Raw genomic sequence first — 18,441 nt, 5'->3', positions numbered from 1 at the left:
CATGTTGTCCCAGAGACCAATCTGGCTGCCGCATTCTGTACCAATTGTAGTTTCCGGACTACGTACAAAGGCAGCCCCGCGTAGAGTGCATTACAGTAGTCCAGTCTGGAGGTTACCAGCATATGTACTACTGTTTTAAGGTCATTTACCTCTAACAATGGACGTAGGGGACGTATCAGCCAAAGCGGATAAAAAGCACTCCTGGCCAGTGCCGCAACCTGAGAAACCAGGGAGAGCTTTGGGTCCAGGAGCACTCCCAAGCAAATTCAGTACTACATAGATGTAATTTGCACATTTGGCATGGTTTGGATGAACTCTCCCCACATGATAAGGTGGCAGCGGGGGTGGGGGGATTCATTCGAATTGCCCCGACATGCAGTTTAAATCCTGCATCAAAGTAATTTTTAAATGGCTTTGAGAGATGGCTTGAATGAGCCCTTCCCTCACATTGTTATGAGGCTGTGGAAGGGTGTGCTGTGAGTATGGTTGGACACACATGTTCACATTCTGCATTGTGTGAGAGCATGGCCAGTCAGACATTTTAGTCTGATCTGACCCAAAGAGGAAGAAAGATTGAATGGAAGGGAGAGAGAAAATCTGGTCTACCTCAGTTCTTGTTCAGCCATGTAATCTGCTGCCAAACTGAAAGAGGATGGATAGGCGAAGCTGGGCTAGTTCAGATGATCTGCTGGTTCACCCTAAACATGTGGAGGTTTAGGGTGAAACAGGCTGCTCACTGAGAACTGAATCTCCATCACATTTTGAACCAACCACACTTTGGCCTCCTAAAGTAAAGTTGTGCCGTTGAGTTGGTGTCAACTCCTGGCAACCACAGAGCCATGTGGTTTTATTTGGGAGGAAGGGATTTACCATTGCCATCTCCCGTGCAGTATGAGATGATGCCTTTCAGCATCTTCCTATATCACTTCTGCCCAATATAGGTGTTTCCCATAGTCTAGGAAACATACCAGCTGGGATTCAAACCAGCAGCCTCTTGCTCCCTAAGCAAGTTACTTCTCCGCTGCGCCATTAGATGGCATTTTGGCCTCCTACATTACATTTATTTTAAAAGCTTTCTTAGTACATTCTTAGTACATCTCCCCAGCTATATTCTTTCAACTATAGCCTTCTCTAGTTTCCCACAGTGTTTGCTCTTCAATTAATCTCTTGTACCAGATTTAGCAGCAGATGGTTAAAACCTTGCAGATATTGCTTTGCACAGCCTTGATAAAACAGAAGTCTTCCATGCAATGAAATGCAAGTGTTTTCACTAAAGAACTTTGCAGTCCAACAGGTCCCCTTCCTATGCATTGCATATTTGTTTGTTCAGAGAGGTGTGTATAAATCCTGTTACAGCCCTTGTGGGCATCTCAGCTGTTGTCACAGCCCCATCTACAATGGAATTGTCTTCCTAAATCTATTCACAGCAAGCAAATGCAATAAATTAGTTAAGACAAACCTCAGAAAGCATTCATGTCTTGGCAAATATGCTTAGTGCTGAAGAGACAGGGCAATATGGAGAAAATTGTGCAAATATTAATAGAGGCAGCATGGAACTCATTATTCACCTGCCTGGTGCCATCTGGATGTTCATGGCCCACCAGGCTTTGGGAGGGGGTGGGGAAGTAAGTGGGGAATAGCCTCTGTACATAGAGTATGGATGGATCAATGGAGAATGGATCAAAGAAAGTAAATTGAAATGCTCCCTTAAAAATGGAAACAGTGAACATGTGGATCAAATGGAGGCCACACTAGAGATGAACACAGATTACCATTGACTAACTGTAATTTACTATAGTGGCATGTTACCATGTGCAAAGCTAGTAATCTGTAATGTTCTGCCTATTAGAGAAGAAAGGTACCACTTCCCTGTTTCCCCCCAGAGTTCTGAAACAGAACTTAATCTGCCCTGCAATAATCAAGTAACAGCAGGAGAGAGGGCATGCCCTCAACTTCTGTCTGTAGGCTTCCATCGGCATCTGGTGGGCCACTTTTAGAAACTGGATGCTGGACTAGATGGGCCTTGGGCCTGATCCAGCAGAGCTGTTCTTATGTTCTTAAGCAAGGTGTGTTCTGTTGCCTTTAGAGGTTCAGCTGGCACTAATGTGTGAGATGGCCATTTCTGTTGTGGCACCTAGTCTCTGGAACTTTCTGTCATGTGAGATCCAAGCAGTACCAGTATTCAGCAAAAATATAAAAACCTTTCTGTTGCATTAAGCTTCTGATTTGTTTTAGTTGTTTTGTGTTCTTTCTATGACACTGGCTATTACATAAGAAGAGTCTTGCTGAATCAGGCCCAAGGCCTGACTAAACCAGCCTCCTGCTTCCTACAGTTGTCCTACAGCTGCTTCTGGGAAGCCTATAAGCAGGAGGTGAAGACCTGCCCCCTGTCTTGCTATTACTCTCCTGCAGCTGGCATTCAGAGGCATACTGTCTCTGAAGCTAGCACATAGACTTCTTGAAAATACACTTTATTGTTACATTCAAGGGACCAGCAAAGCATAGACATCAAGAATAATAGCTATTGCAAGACATGTTCTTCATGAATTTGTCTGAGCTAAAGCCATTAAAACTGGTGGTTATTACCACATCCTGTGGCAGAGAATTCCATAGTTTAATTATGTGCCTTGTGAAAAAAGTGCATTCCTTTGTCAGTCCTAACCATCCTGCCAATCAGTTTCATGGTATAATTCCTGGTTCTAGTATTGTGAGAGAGTAAGGAAAACTCATCTCTATTTGCTCTCTCCACACCATCCATAATTTTATAAACCTCTGTCGTGACCTTTTTCTCTGATACCTTTTTTCTAAAACTAAAAACCCACAAATGTTGTAGCGTACTTTGTAAGGAAGGTGCTCTAGCCTCATGATTATTTTGGCTGCCTTCTTCTGCATCTTTTCCAGTTCTATAATATCCTTTTTGAGATACGGTAACCAGAAATGTACACCATATTTCAAATGTGGCCACACCATGAATTTGTATAAGGGCATTATCATATTAGCAGTTCTTATTTTCAGCCCCCTTCCTAGTGACCCCTAGCATGGAATTTGCCTTTATCAGAGCCGATGCACTCTAGTTGATGTTTTCACTGAATTGTCCACCATGACCCTAAGATTCCTTTCCTGATTAGTCACCAACAGCTTGGGTCGCATCAGTGTATCTGAAAAGTGGTGGGGGCGGTTTGGCCCCATGTTCATCACTTCACATTTATTTACAATGGCTGCTTTCAGTTTCATTGCCCAGTTTGAGATCATTTTAGAGATCATTTTAGAATTCCTCACAATCCATTTTCGATGTCACCACCCTAAATAGTTCAGTGTAATCTTGTGTTCCAATACTGCTGCATTTGGTTGGTTCTGTTTTAGTTGTTCGATTGTTTTGTTTTAATGATTTTTAAAAATTGATTGCAAGCCAAATTGAGCATCTCCATAAGAAAGAGAAAGGTGTGATTTGTTGTTATAAATATATTACTAAACTAGACCTTATGAGAGACATGGAGCTGCTACTGCTCCATCTCCCCCCCCCCCACCCCCCCGCTTTGTTACTCGGAATTCAGTCAAGTTCTCCCAAGCCTGGATCGGAAAGATTCTTGGGGCTTGTTAAAATCCACTTCAGAGTGGAGGCAACCTTTACTATCTCCTGCTTTCAAATTAGAGAAGTGGCAGTTTCCATTGTCTCCTATGTGGTGGTGGTGCAACTTTTCATTACGTATGGACCAAAATCAGATGATGAAGGAACAAAAAACATTTGGTGGGGATGAACCCTTTGCAGTTCTCCAGGGGGAGATGGGTGATTTTATTAGGCTCATAAAAAGATCCAAGGTCTTCCAGATTTTTTAGAAGGACTCAAATTGTTTCCAGATTCATACAGAGCAAATGTTGGTGAGCTTATTCCTGCATGTAATATCTATTGTAACACAGTATATGAAAATGAAGAGCCTCATAGCACTGGGCCTCATGTCCCTGCATCTTTCTTTGAAACTGGATGATGTGAGGCAGGGGTGGGGCAATAGGAAGTGTGGAGTCATATCACATCTTCTGTTAAGCTAGACATTAAGAGGAAGAGAGTGAAAGAGACATGGGACATCAGCCACTTGGTATCTCTTGTACCATCTGTGGTGTTCTTTGTCATGAAATCCTCCTGCCTGCTTATTTTAGGGCAAAGCACCTTACAGAAGGGGTGATTTGGAGTAGGGATGTACTCTGGCATGCACACGTGCACCAGGTACTTCCTGGTACTTCCAGCCAAAGAGAGAATGGGGCGGCAGGGAGGTATGCTGCCACCCCAACACAGCCTTTAGTAACGGAGCGCCGGCAGAGGGAGAGAGGGGTAAGAGCACCCTCCCCCACCCTTAAAGTCTCCCCCCCCACCTTCGAGCCTTCGAACTGCCCAGTGTTTGAACCTGTTCAGAGGCCCGTAAAAGGGCCTCTGAACAGGTCCATGCACATCCCTGGTCTATGCAGCCAGACTTGTGGAGAGCAGCGGGTAGGCTACGGGAGCAGGGGACAGGGGCTTGCTGGCACACTGTTGCCATTGTCATGGTGTACAGCAATTATATAACACTTGAATATATGCTTTCTGCCTTCTTAACTGCACCTCATTACATGCGGATGAACCTGCCTCTTCATCAATGGCTTGCGTACAGAATGCAAGAAGTAATCTTCTGTTGCCCAGGAAGGTTTTTACTGATGTTATAAAAATTCTCATTTGACAGAGTGGCACCATGATGAGCTGAATGGAAAAGCATAATATGTTCAAGCAATAAGAATGAAACACCAAACAATGTGTTTGTATTAACTTGATTATGATTTAAAGCAAATTTGTAGTATTGTAGGATTGGAAAGGTCATACTGTCCAACCCCTGGTTCTAGGCCGAAATTTCAGAACTCCAGCATCTTCAACAGATGTTTGTCCAGCCTACTCTTGAAGACCTCTAGTGACAATTGGTTCCATTGTCAAACTGCTCTTAACTGTTAAGTTTCTTTGAATATACAGTCGCAATCTGTCGCCCTGTAACTTAAGCTTATTAGATCTAAACCTAACCATGGAGCAGCAGAGTTCCTTTTTCTATTTGACAGCTCTTCAGGTATTTGAAGACTTCTATCATTTAAACTCTCTGACTTCTCGTGTCTAGGCTAAGCATATCAAGTTCCAACAATCTTTCCTCATAGAGCTTGATCATGTAGTCAGATAAAGTGTTACCATGGTATTCTGCTTATTTTAACTGGTTGCTCATTGCTGAATATTATTGTATGTGATTAAAAGTCTGTGTGTAGAATTTGTAGATCAGGTCTACAATTCAAACTGATCTATTACAGTCTGTATCTGGTCTATTATTGAAGACACCTATTCATTGACCCCCAGGTCCAGAAGCCCCTCAGTGGGGGTGGACCTGCATAAATTGGGTGACAAGTCAGGGTAGAAAGCTTCAGCCCCATTGATTCCAACCCCTCCACTAGACACAGAGGAGGAGGTACCCCTACTGGCATCTTCACTCAGAGGGCTGCTCTGATGAACAGACTGCTGGGGGTAGAGGCCCCCAACCTCCACCAAAGTCAGCACCTGCAGAACTAAGTTTTGACAACTTGGGCAGTAGAGGCTCAAGTATCTGAGTATCAGTTCTGGTTGCCTTCTGGTTTACTTCCTTCAGCTGGTGAGCCCACATTCAGAAACTTCTTTTTAGCCTTAAGAACTAAAAACTTGCTTTAAAATATGGGGCTATTCTGACATTCGGCAAAAATTGGGCTAGCCTCCACTAGCCTGATTTTTGCCGATCGTCAGAACCACTGGGCTCGGCTGTGAACCCGGTGGTTCTCGAGCGGTTAACCCGTTCCTGTAGCCCTCCCCATAGCCCGGGTTTGCAGAGTGCTCCGCAAACCCGGGCTTTCTGGTCGTGAGTAGCCGTGGCACGGCTCCGCGGTGCGGCTACTCACAAGTAGACTCCCGGAGGGGAGGCAAATAGCCACCTCCCGGCTCCAGGGGTCTCCCCAGTACGCTCTGCACACTCACGCAGGGCATACTGGGGCTTCCGGGGGGCCGTGTGGCCCCCGGCCCCCACCGGCTCCATCACAGAGCCGGCAATCTTGTGGGCGGCCGATCCAGCTGCCCAGGGCTCCCTGCCCGATCGTCTGCAGGAAGAGTGGGCTTAGCCCACTCTCACCGTAATTTTGCAAAAGGCGGGTCTCACGGATCGTGAGACCCGCCTCTATGTCTGCTTAGAAAAGCAGGCTCTTTTGCTGGGAAGAACTGGAGCCTGGTGAGAGTCAGGGAGCAGGACTACTTCAAGTTTCAAAGCATTGCTGGAGCTACATCCTCCTAGCCCTGGGTAGATGCCCTATACACAGCCTCATAGTTGCTACAAGTTCTGAACTAGCTCTAACAACTAGCCCTTGGTCCTGTTTTTTAATAGCTTCCTGCTTTGGCTTGATCTCTTTGCACATCTTACTCCAGGCTTCCTGAAACACAGCCAGTCTTGGCCAGGAAGAGGCATTGGCTGGGTTTCAAGGATGTTATGTAAAATCAGTCAGCTAACCCAAGATATAGATGTTGCTGATGAGTAATCACACATGGTATGAAATGCATAGGGGGTGGGGTTTTTGCTTCCCCCCCTTCCAAGATGGTACCCCTATTGCTGAGTGCAAACGTAAGAAACATAGTTCAGTTCATGACAATGATTCACCATTTGCTTAATGTTAACCATGCATGCTTTTTAACAGCAGAAAATCTAAAAAGCTTATGTAAATTGGGGGCTGAAGACAAATTATAAAACCACAGAACTTTGTCCTCACTCAGTGGAAACGGATGCCACAAGCTAAAAATGTGTGAAGCCTTCATTTTCGAAAATTAGCTCCTAGCCAGTAATGCTGCTATAGTATAAGCTCCCCCCCCACCTCTGCCTCCTCCCTGGAAATGCTTTCTCTGAAAGCTGCACTCAGATGCAATTGCTGAAGACAGAGAGGGGAGTAATTGCAATGGAATTAACCTCTGACATTTTTTCTAAGAATAGCCCTGATAAATCCACTCATCAGCAGGTTGCCTGCCTGCCTACCTTGATGCATGTAAACACTTCTTACTCCAATCTTTTTGCAGGACAGCATTTGTAAGTTGTTAACCATTCCCTGCACAAGGATCTGCTATTTAATGTAAATGTATTCGGTATTCTGCTATATTTTGCTTTAGAATGTTTGGATATGATTGCATAAAATCCAGCTTCCAGATACTGCAATGAGAAAGGGGTCCAACGTCATGTTACGTTCAGAGTGCACTCAATGTCAGTGTGCTTGTTTCTTTTAAACGGAATGCCAGCCAGACTGGGACTGTGGCAGGGGCACAGGAGGAGACGGCAAACCTCCACTCTCTCCCACCATGGCTGCGATGAGGACTGGGTTCCTCCCTGGCTATTTGCCATTTGACAAAAAGCGTTCATTGGCGCCAACATGCAGGTGCCTATGCTAGTAACAGCAGGGAGATTGTAATGTCCAACTACTGAAGATGTTCACACAGAGCTTTGAATTTGACAACTCTTTGCTAATATCTCTGAAATCCCTTAATCATATTCAGGTACAATAGAAAAAGTAAGTGCTCCATAGAAATTTCAATGGGGAGGCAAAGACCTGACAGTAGTTGTTCCTGTAACCATATAGGCAATGAGACCTTTAGATGCCTGCGCAAAGCCAGTCTGCTTTTAGCTTAAATTGCCTTTGTCTTTTTCTTTTCAGCTGACATTATCTCTACAGTAGAATTCAACCACACAGGAGAATTACTAGCGACAGGGGACAAGGGGGGTCGCGTTGTAATATTTCAACGTGAGCAGGAGGTAAGTGCTGGTGAATGCAAAAATGCCCATTTTTATCCTTTTAAAAGAAGCTTCCTGCTGCTTCCTAATCTTTACGTGTCACTCTTCGCCCTGCTTCTTTCCCAGCAAACTAAAAATTGCAAAAAAGGCCATTAACATCAATAGGCCACTTTCTGTTTCATAAAGCACCCCACAAATGTTGCATTTTCTGCATCATTTTGCTCCCTTTAACTGTCATTGCAGACTGAGAATCTCATGTAAACTGAATGTTGCTGAACCATCATAAACTCAGAGAAATCCAGCTGTCTTATTTGTGAAGCCAAATAATGCTTTTAAAGTCAGGTTTGTTTAATCATTAGCAGTTCCTTCCCTCACACTGGCTTTACTTTGTGTGGGTTTGCATAGTTTCATTATAGTATAGAGTATATGCTAATACAGTAACCACTGGTCATGCTCTTGATTTATGCCAGTGTGTTATTCATTTGTTTATTGATTGGACCAAACTTGGGAGCACATTATTGCCACTAGTTGTTTCTTCTTGTGGTTTGTATAACTGCTCACAGATATTATTTCCCTCTATTGAATATATCAGTAGCAGTTAGGGCTGGTTTACACAAAGTGCAGGCAAGTGTCTGCTCATGCTTAGTATTTGTTTTATTCTATTTAATTTAGAATTGAAAGGCTGAAAATATCAGGGGTTAGTGATTATGATGCATACATTCAGAATATGCCAGAAAAAAACAATAATTGTGGCGGGAATCCGAAAACGGTCTTAATGTTGGGCTCTGTGGGCCATTCCTACGGTATGGCTTTGTAAAACTTTTTATTGCAATCTGTCTGAGTCTGGGAAGATTTTGGACCACCTGGGTCAATGGGAAAGTATCACTAGACCAAAAATACAGAGATTTTCAGTAGTGCAAATCTAAAGATCCTACTTCCATTCCCCCCCACCAACCACTGCCAGTCGGACTCCGTAACTAACTCCCTAACTTATTTGGACCAGATTTAGTCCAATTGTAGGGATAGTGATAGGAAAGTAGGCAGATTAGCCAGTGTGGTGTAGTGGTTAGAGTGCTGGACTAGGACCGGGGAGACCCGAGTTCAAATCCCCATTCAGCCATGAGACTAGCTGGGTGACTCTGGGCCAGTCACTTCTCTCTCAGCCTAACCTACTTCACAGGGTTGTTGTGAAAGAGAGAAACCTAAGTATGTAGTACACCGCTCTGGGCTCCTTGGAGGAAGAGCGGGATATAAATGTAATAATAATAATAATAATAATAATTATTATTATTATTATTATTATTATTATTACATTTATATCCCGCTCTTCCTCCAAGGAGCCCAAAGCGATAATAATAATAATAATTATTATTATTATTATTTATTTACACAGTCAGACAGGTGTTATTATTATTATTATTTCTTACTAATAAATAATAATAATAATAATAAGTTCTTACTAGAACAGCTTGTTACTTGAATATAACCACCTGTTGATATCTGTAGGGGAGACTGTGTTCTGTGTACTATCACCTTCTGAGTTTCATTTGGTGTGCATTTGGGATAGGGCCTTTTTGGTCATTGTGCCCAGGCTTTGGAATGCCCTACTTTGGGATGTTTGCTCTGCTCCATCTCTCCTGGCCTCTCATTGGCTGGCCAAGACATAACTTTTCTGCCATGCTTTTGGTATTAACTGGAGCTGAGAGTTTTCTTTAGTAAATGTAATTGAGTTTTCCTGTTTCTCAAATTAGTTATTTTTTTGTTGGTAGTTCTGATTGGTATTATTAAACCAATAAAGTTGTTGACATTGTGCACTGCCACTTTGAGGTCAATAGTAAAAGATGGTATATCAATCTAAAATAAAACATAATATAAAAAACTTAGGATGGAGTAAAGGTGAAGTGTGCCATCAAGTCGATTTCAACTCCTAGCACCCACAGAGCCCTGTGGATGGAGTACATAAGGACAAAACCAGCTGGATTGTATGTGTGAATTGGCTCAGTGAGTGGAGTGAGCTGAATCCTGTCATTCAGAAGTGCTTCACAGGTGTGTTCAGCAGTGTCCAGGATGATGACAGCTATTTTGGACTCATTCTATTTAGGCTTGGATGATTTTTGTTTCAGTTTTGCTAAAGGATTATTAGGTCTATAGGCAAAACTGTCCATCTTTTATTGGTCCGTGCAGAGCTGATTCTTTGTATAAGCCAAGTAGCATTTGTCCCTTGGTTTGAGCCATTATCTTGCCTTGCCAATTTGTCTTGGAGATAAACGATAGGAGGCCTTCATTCATTCCTGAAACAAAATGAAAGAAAGGCACTCTTCCTGCTTCCTATCACCAGTGTGCAGACAAACTGACACACGAGGAGAATGCATTATGGTGGAAAGATCTCTTGTGCCTGCTTTGATATCTAAACTGTAATGTGTCACCATAATCTGACATTTCCCCTGTCTTTTAGCAATCCACAGAGAACAAAAGAATCAATTTGAAAATTTGCTCGTTCTGGCTCTCTTAAGAATCCTTTTATTGTTTCTTTCCTACTCCTGCAGAGCAAAAATCAGCCCCATCGCAGGGGAGAATATAATGTTTACAGCACATTCCAGAGCCATGAACCTGAGTTCGATTACCTGAAGAGCTTAGAGATAGAGGAGAAGATCAATAAAATACGATGGCTCCCACAGCAAAATGCAGCCTACTTCCTTCTCTCCACCAATGGTATGTTGTGATCTTGACAGGTAATTATTTACTTTCCATCCAAATACTCTAGTGACTGGGAATAATTAACACTTGAAACTCTTTGCAAGACAGGTAAGCACCTCTGTATCTCTCATACAGATTGAGAAACTGAAGAATGTAGGTTTTCTAAGAACATGCGACAGCAACAGTGGCTGACGTATAACTTTTTGTACTATGGAAGTCAATAATCCATTGATATCAAGTCTTATTTGGAACTGCTGAGTACACCAGTGCCTCAGGATAGAACAATGCATTGCAAAACATATGGGTCTGCCCCGGAAAATGGCAACCCCATGTTGAGTTCTTCCTCCTTCCCCTCTGTTATGTGCTGTAAATTATATCCTGGGTCTTCACACTGTACATTTCCTTATATCTGATATACATCATTGGCTGCCACTGCTGGGGCTAAGGAAATGCAGAAAGCAATGACATCAGACCATGGGGTGCCTGTTACAGAGGCTGAGAACATGAGATGGGGATGCCATTTTCCACGGCATTGCTGTGTGTCTTGTAACATGTTCTGTCTTCAGAGGTACAAATACCTGGGAGATGGAGGCTGAAGGCAGCTCCAACATTTCTCTCAGCTCTAGCATGTCATGATGATTACTAAAGTGTATTCCCACTTAAAGCTCCCCCACCAGGTTTTACATTGCCAAAAAAAACCCCCACAACTGTCTCCTCTTCCCAGTGCTCACTCTGCAAACTTGTTCTCATACAGCTTTCTTTAAAATATGTCTAGAGTGAAGGATGTTCCCTTATGCCATTAAAAGCTTCATGCGAGGGTGGGGGGACAGTAGTGTCAGAAGGTAATGGTTGATCATTTTTTGGTAGCCTCTGAAGTTCTCATTGCTTAAATTAGATACAGAGGGCAGTGATGGAGCCTGCCAAGCAAATGAATAGCTTACATTTCTGAGGACACGGACAGCCACAATTTGGAACCTAGGAAGAGGCCTTAGACCGAGTCAGACCCTTGGTCCATCTAGCTCAGTATTGTCTACACCAACTGGCAGTGGCTTTCCAAGGTTTCAGGCAGGAGTCTTTCCCAGCCCTACCTGGAGATTCCAGGGATTGAACCTGGGATGTTCTGCCTGCAAAGCAAATGCTCTGTCACTGAGCTACAGTCCCATCCCCTAAGGGGAATATCTTACAGCAGACAGTGCAAGACCAGCTCTCCTCCCCAATTTGAGATAAATGAATACATGAATTTGCCATGGAACAGTTCTTATCATATTATTTTATTTTATAAATGATAAGAAACAGCCCATCTGAAATAAAATAAAATAAAATAAAATAAATGTATTCTTTTGTATCAGGTGTCCCCCTCGCCGCCCCGTCCTGAGCTGTTTGTATATAACTTGAAAATAGATGTTAGTGTCAGTGATGATTAGTGTGCTGGATACACTCCATTCCCAAGAATATTATTTCATAGTTTTTTGACAGTTAAAAACAGGACCCAGTTTTGCAGTAATTCTGTGCAATGCTTTTTCATTTTTCTCAAGTACTGAAAAATGGGCTATTGTGTCAGTCAGAAAAATGTTCACTGTCCAACTGCAGATGAATAAGTAATCCTGAGATGGGAGGGGGGAAATACCATTTATTTTTAAAAGTTTCAAGAAGCTTTGGAAGTTTTTTAAAAATACACCCAGATATATACAGCAATTTGTATACAGAGGAAACCCATATAAGCTGTAAAAAGGAGACTTGCAGGCATTGAGACTGACTCAACTTGGCAAATTGTGATAAAGTCTTCCTTCCTTCCTTCCTTCCTTCCTTCCTTCCTTCCTTCCTTCCTTCCTTCCTTCCTTCCTTCCTTCCTTCCTAATTCCTCTCTCTCTCTCCAGTTTGGAAGCACATGTTGTGTCTTCTATTCCATTTTTAAAAGCAGCATAAATCCTATTTTCCTACAACAAGGGTGCTCTTCATTATGCAACTGTTGCACCGCTGGTACTGGATATGGTCTGGTGCTAGTTTAAGTACTAAGAATAAGATCTGGGTGTTTATCATCTGGAAAGATTCATATTGAGAGGCCTTAAAACTTTTAAATTGCCCCTTGCCCCCTCCCCCAATCAACTTTCCTTCAAAAGAGTTAAATGAAATTTAAATTTGAATATATCTGAAATTTTAAATACTTATAAATAATCAGAGCAGAAGTCTAGGTGTACCATTTGTCAATTGCTAACATTCCATTATTTCATACATACTTTGCAGTGTGACTTGTAAACAGGGTTGCAGGTAGTTTTTGTGACTGGTAAGAATCACAGGATAGCAGGGGGATTGCAGTAAAGGAGCTGTGCACAGCTTACACAGCACCATTAACAGATGGGATCATATTTTTAAAAATGAACAGAGGGTCCTCCAATTTTTTTTTAAAAAAACCAAGCTTAATACGGCAAACTCAGGTGGTCATGTTCATTATGAGACAGAAAACTACAGGTGAGTTTGTCAGTCTGACTCCAATGGGAAGGGAAATTCCTTCCTGACCCCAAGATCATGAGAGAGAATCCAGTCCGCAGAACCTCTGTGACTGACATTTTCTTCTTAACTCTCTAGTTCAAGTTCAAATTGAACTAAGGAGTTCAAGAACTGGAGCCAGCATATATCTGATTACTCAGATGAAAGAAAATCACCCACTCATTCCATACAGTGGTCCTAATGTAGTTTTAAAATCAACAAGGTTGTTTAATGTCTCAACTGTACTAGGGAGACAGTTACACTCAAATAGGGAGGGAGAGTAGAAATCATCCTAATTTGTTTCAGTTTTCAGTTCTGCTAAGCTTATGCTTCATGTTATGTTCAGATAAATATCAAGAGGATCCACTGATGTTACTAGGATGAATGAAGCCTTAAGATGGATGTGACTTAATTACTACAGGGGAAAAAGGAGGGGTCTAATTATCTTTCATAGTCAACTTACTTTGTGTTACAGAATTTACCCTATTGATCATTGTAATAAAATTCTGAGAGTTATTAAACTCATTTAGGGGGAAGACTCATTGAAACACAATGAAGATTAATTATGTAGCCTAATGTTCTGTTAATTGAGTTTTTAAATAGTTTTTTTTTATTAACAGGGATATTATCTTTCTATCCAGGAATGAGTTTTCATATGCTTGAAAGACCTCAAAATGATCCAGATTTCTATCCAAATATTCCTATGCTATTCCCAAAATAATATCTCTTAGAATGTCCCTTACATCAAAATGACTTAATACAAACAAAATTAACAGAAGTCAACTGGAATCCCCACATAAGGGGATAAAAATGAAGATGAATAAGATTGTCTTTAAAGGCTGGTGGGAGTCATGACAAAACTGCTGATAGAACACCCGCCTGGAAAGGGAAAAGAAAACACCATTATTCAGAATAAAAGCCACATGTTCCTAAGGCTCTTTCCCTAAAGGGCTTCATGGCACACGATAAATGGGATGACAGCAAAATGATGAAGCCAATGGAAATATCCACCTGCCAGGCAAGCTGGCAATTGTGGAATTTACCATGGATTCACTGTCAATGATAAAATGTCAGGTTTTATCTCTTTCACTGGGAGGAGGCAGTTGAAACTGACTTTTGAGTAAATTACAGACATGATTGGGCTCCTTTCTGGGTTGTACTTTATCACCCTTTGCACTTGCAATGTAATCTGTTGCAATCAAAGCTAGGCTAAAGCTCTTAGTTCTCATGTAACTCTAAATTGCTTTTATGTGATATTGTGCATGCTAGTTTTCTTGTCTAAGCTGCTCCCTCATCCTGGACCAAAGTTAAATTCATTTAGTTTGACATGTGCAATGTGCTAGTTTTTCAATTTTAGTCTTGAAAATTACATTCAGCAACCCTTTGTGGGCAGATACTAGAATCTAGCTTTGTGGTTTGCCACTTTGAAAAGTGGTTGAAATATTCAGAGACATGCTAGGTAGACTGAACAATCATGAACATGGTTCTTTCTTCTGCCAAATGGCGGGGATCTTCTGCAGGAGACCAGAGAGGAGTCCCTTCTAATTGTCCCCTGTGTAATGTAACTCAAGGACACTTTATGAGGCATCTGAACTATATTGAAAAAAGATCAGATACCTCACCCTGCTGAAATTCAATCCAAAGGTATGCACATTAAGCAGTGTGTACATTGTGTCTAGTATGCATGAGATATGCAGTGTGTTCAGGTCACCATTACATCATATGGGTGAGGGCATTCTGAAAAACTTCTCTTTGGGGAAAATGAGTCTGAATAGCCACCACAGTTCCCTGGATAATGGATATGCCTAAAATATATATAAGAACAAATATCTACACTGGTATTTTATATAAGCTCTTTTTAATGTGGAAAAAACATACATGTAAGGGACAAAAGTACCTATATTTACCTATAAAATGAAGTGGAGGGTTATCATTTTAAGACTTTCCAGATCACTGGAGAGGTTTTTTGGAATATCCTGATCATTCATCACACAGGTTCAGAAACCCTTTTTATTTAAGCCAAGCCAACTCTAATACTATTCTCATCCCCAGATCAAATGAGAAGTGTGTGTGTGTGTGTGTGTGTGTGTGTGTGTGTGTGTGTGTGTGTGTGTGTTAGAGCGGGGAAGCGGGGAACAGAGATTCTGGTTGAGGCAGAGGCTCACCAATCTGCAGCAAGTCTATGGGTAACCTGAGAGATATCAGGCTTCAGCAGGTTTACTTCTACCTGCTCTGACCAAAGGAGGGAACAGCAGGGAGACCAGCCAAAGAAACCTCTTCTCACAAATAAACCAGAGAGGATCAGGTGATTTCTGGGTCAGTCTTGCTAATTAGTCTGAGCAACAAGGAGATCTGTGCTTGCTTTCTATAGGGGTCCAGGTCCTCAACTGTGTGGGACCCGAGTGATAGTTGGTCCATTGAACAGCAGTGTGGATATAAATCTTGTGAGATTTTCTAACTCCTCAGTATAGATTCTCTTGGTGATCCCGGGTAAATCATGATGCCAAAGCCTTGGTTTATCAAATATACAATCACAACAGTGAAATATTATTTTAAGAGTAATTCAAGAATTTAAAGAAATCCCTTTTTACAGAAGAATGAGTTCCTATGCCATATGCAAATATGCACAGACTATGTCATGCACAAACAAATGCAGCATTATGTCACATGTAGCCTTACATAGCAGCAGCACACCACAAGCAAACGTATACAGATCCAGCAAACATATACAGATCCTCCCACTTACAAATACTCTGCTGCAGCCTGTTCACTTTGATGACTATTTTTCTTTTAGGAAGCAGGCCCCACCAAGGAAGTTCTTGTCTGCCAAATGCATGTAGGTTGCACTAGCTGGCGTAGTCAAGTGAATGATTTAAAATGGAGACTTTGAAATCTCATGAACAGATCTTTACCAAACTAGCTGAAGGCACACCCTGGCAATTACCTTAAATTCTCTATCTAGTCTTAAAATAGTAAAAGAAGAAATTGAAGGTGTGTTTTGGGTAGTCATAAAAATGGTTAACTGTGTGAAGGCAATAGTTCAAAGCATAAGTTTAAAACTACAATAGTTCAGTTATCCTTCGTCAGAACATTCTCAAATTTGGCCTGATTGTAGCTGTCACCACGTGGCTACTGCATGTCAAATTTCTCACTGATAGGATAAATTGTCCTGATGTCCTGATTAATAGAATTCTCAGGCTTTATAATGATAGATTGCCCCCCCAAAACCCTTTTGTGACTCTGTACTCTAAGAAAACATTCTACATTTTTAATGTGTTGTGTAAGTGGCAAAGAGCAGTAAGCCTTATTTAATATTACATTTATAATTATTCAATAGCAATGCATCTGTCTTAGAAAAATGTTCCATCAGTTATTCCTGTTGTTTTGTTCTCTCCTAGATAAAACTGTGAAACTATGGAAAGTTAGTGAGCGAGACAAGAGACCTGAGGGCTACAATCTTAAAGATGAAGATGGGCGGCTCCGGGACCCCTCCACAATTACAACGCTACGGGTAGGGCCACTATGACTTACCAGTTTTTTCTGCAAAAAGAGCAGACACTTTCCGTTTATTTCTAATTGTCCATATCATCACTTTGTAACTCTGCACAGAAAGCAGTACACCTTTCTGGCATACCTTCATTTTCTCTGCTACATATAAGTAGTGCTTTCAAAGTGTTAAGCAATCACTGTGCTAAGCGTCCATGTTGTATCATGAAATGAGGGGCATAGTTTGCCACTCATTGAGGCATCCGTATTTACAGTCCCCTCAGAAGACCTGTACGGATCATGGTAAATAGAGCAAGCACAAGTCGTCCCTGTCTTGGGTTTGCAGCTTTAGTCTCCTGTCCGAACTGCCAGGGCACATTTCTAATTCACTTTGGTGTTCAGCTAATCGGAAAACTTGTCTGGCTTAGAATATGGGTGGTTTCACACTTTGTAGTTTTCTTGCACAGAAATCATGTGCATGCGATAGTTGCCTGTCTGATATACTTAAGGTACAAAAAGTTCTTCCACAGCCATTTACACTTATAGTTGCCAATATGTAGATACTGTATCTGTGTAACAAAATTTGTGAAAGCAATAATGTGCAAAAAGAGAAAAACACAAAAGCAACTCTCATTTGGAGGTTGCTTAATGGAACATACACACAAAATATTCTGCATACACAATAGAGGTTGGTGGCTCAGGAAGACGGAGTGGGAGTCATTACTAAAAGGATGGTGCACTGATTACTGTGGGATGAGTACCTTCAGAAGAAAGTGGACTGCCAGCGCCTGATGTGATATTTTCCTTATCTTTTAAAAATATATATTGAAAGACATCACTTCTTATCAGTGCATCAGTCTGATGCACCTGGTGAACTTTTTTTCATTCCACACTTTTTACAAAGCACAAGGTTCTTCTTTGTGGTAAAGGTTGGTGTCTAACTCCAGCCTTGGTGTTCTAAAACGTTTCTGTATCCTATAGGGATTGTTGTTTCCTTTCCCTTTTCCCTTAAGCAGCACAGAGACATAGTGAAACATTCACATTGGTGAACCTCATTTTGATTCCTGTTGGTAAGATAGTGGTCAGAGTTTTTCAGGACACTTTAAGAGTTATTTATGTAGAATTATTACCATATCACATCATACCTCTGTTGCTTTAAAGTGTATCGGAGTTAACTGAGCATTCAGTGCTTGTATTCAATGAATATAAGAGTATTCAAGTGTACTCTGAGACTGTTCTTTCCAGTTTCAGTTAGTGAAACTATTGCTTTATTTAACTTATCTGGAAGTTAAGATTCTGGTTAGAGATAGACACTTCTGGTGAAGAAGGGTGGTGTTTGCATGTGCTGTGATCTGTATACTTTTCTAATTATGATCTCTCTATGCTGACACAGCACTTGAATACTGCACAGAAGAACCTCGGCCCTTTCTCTGATCACCAGGCAGGTGAAATTTTGAACTTGCAAGTGCAAGACGGAGTTTATTTTATCTTATTTTATTTAGCAATCTTATAGACCATAGTTTACAACATAAAGCAAATTAAAACAAAAATGAAAACCTTAAAACAGTTCTTAAAAACCCAGTCAAGTTAAAAAGCTTGGGTGAAAAAATGAGTTTTTAGGGACTTTTTTAAAGTTGTCTGAGATGGGGTGGCTCTTATTTCAGCAGGGAGCACATGCCACAGTCTCGGGGTGGCAAAAAAGAAGACTCATCCCTGTGTAGCAACAAGACAAGCTGGTGGCAACTGCAGATGGACCTCTCCAAATGATCTCGATGGGCAATGGTGTTGATAGTGAAGAAGACATTGAGGCAGTTCCCACAATCATTGGGAACCGCCGAAATGGGGTTAGCGAGGAGAGCGGGCTTAGCCCGCTCTCACAGCAGACGACCCATCAGTTTGCTGTGGGTGGCCGAACTGGCCGCCCACACAACTGCTGGCTCTGTTACGAAGCCGGCAGGGGCTGGGGAGTTCGGAGGCC

General features: G+C 41.7%; 1 protein-coding gene across 3 annotated transcripts in view; it reads left to right on the top strand.

Moving 5' to 3' along the window:
• PPP2R2B (protein phosphatase 2 regulatory subunit Bbeta) overlaps positions 1 to 18,441 on the top strand; it is a 365,300-nt gene that overhangs the window by 266,971 nt on the left and 79,888 nt on the right. For all 3 annotated transcript variants that reach the window (XM_053294367.1, XM_053294368.1, XM_053294369.1), the window contains 3 exons: positions 7,717 to 7,814; positions 10,340 to 10,505; positions 16,376 to 16,488. In XM_053294367.1, the coding sequence (XP_053150342.1) occupies positions 7,717 to 7,814; positions 10,340 to 10,505; positions 16,376 to 16,488 (377 nt within the window). The remainder of the gene's footprint in view (positions 1 to 7,716; positions 7,815 to 10,339; positions 10,506 to 16,375; positions 16,489 to 18,441) is intronic.

Source organism: Hemicordylus capensis, chromosome 2 (assembly GCF_027244095.1).
Source record: "Hemicordylus capensis ecotype Gifberg chromosome 2, rHemCap1.1.pri, whole genome shotgun sequence".
NCBI classification, from domain to species: Eukaryota; Metazoa; Chordata; class Lepidosauria; order Squamata; family Cordylidae; genus Hemicordylus; species Hemicordylus capensis.
This window is presented reverse-complemented; position numbering and strand designations above follow the sequence as displayed.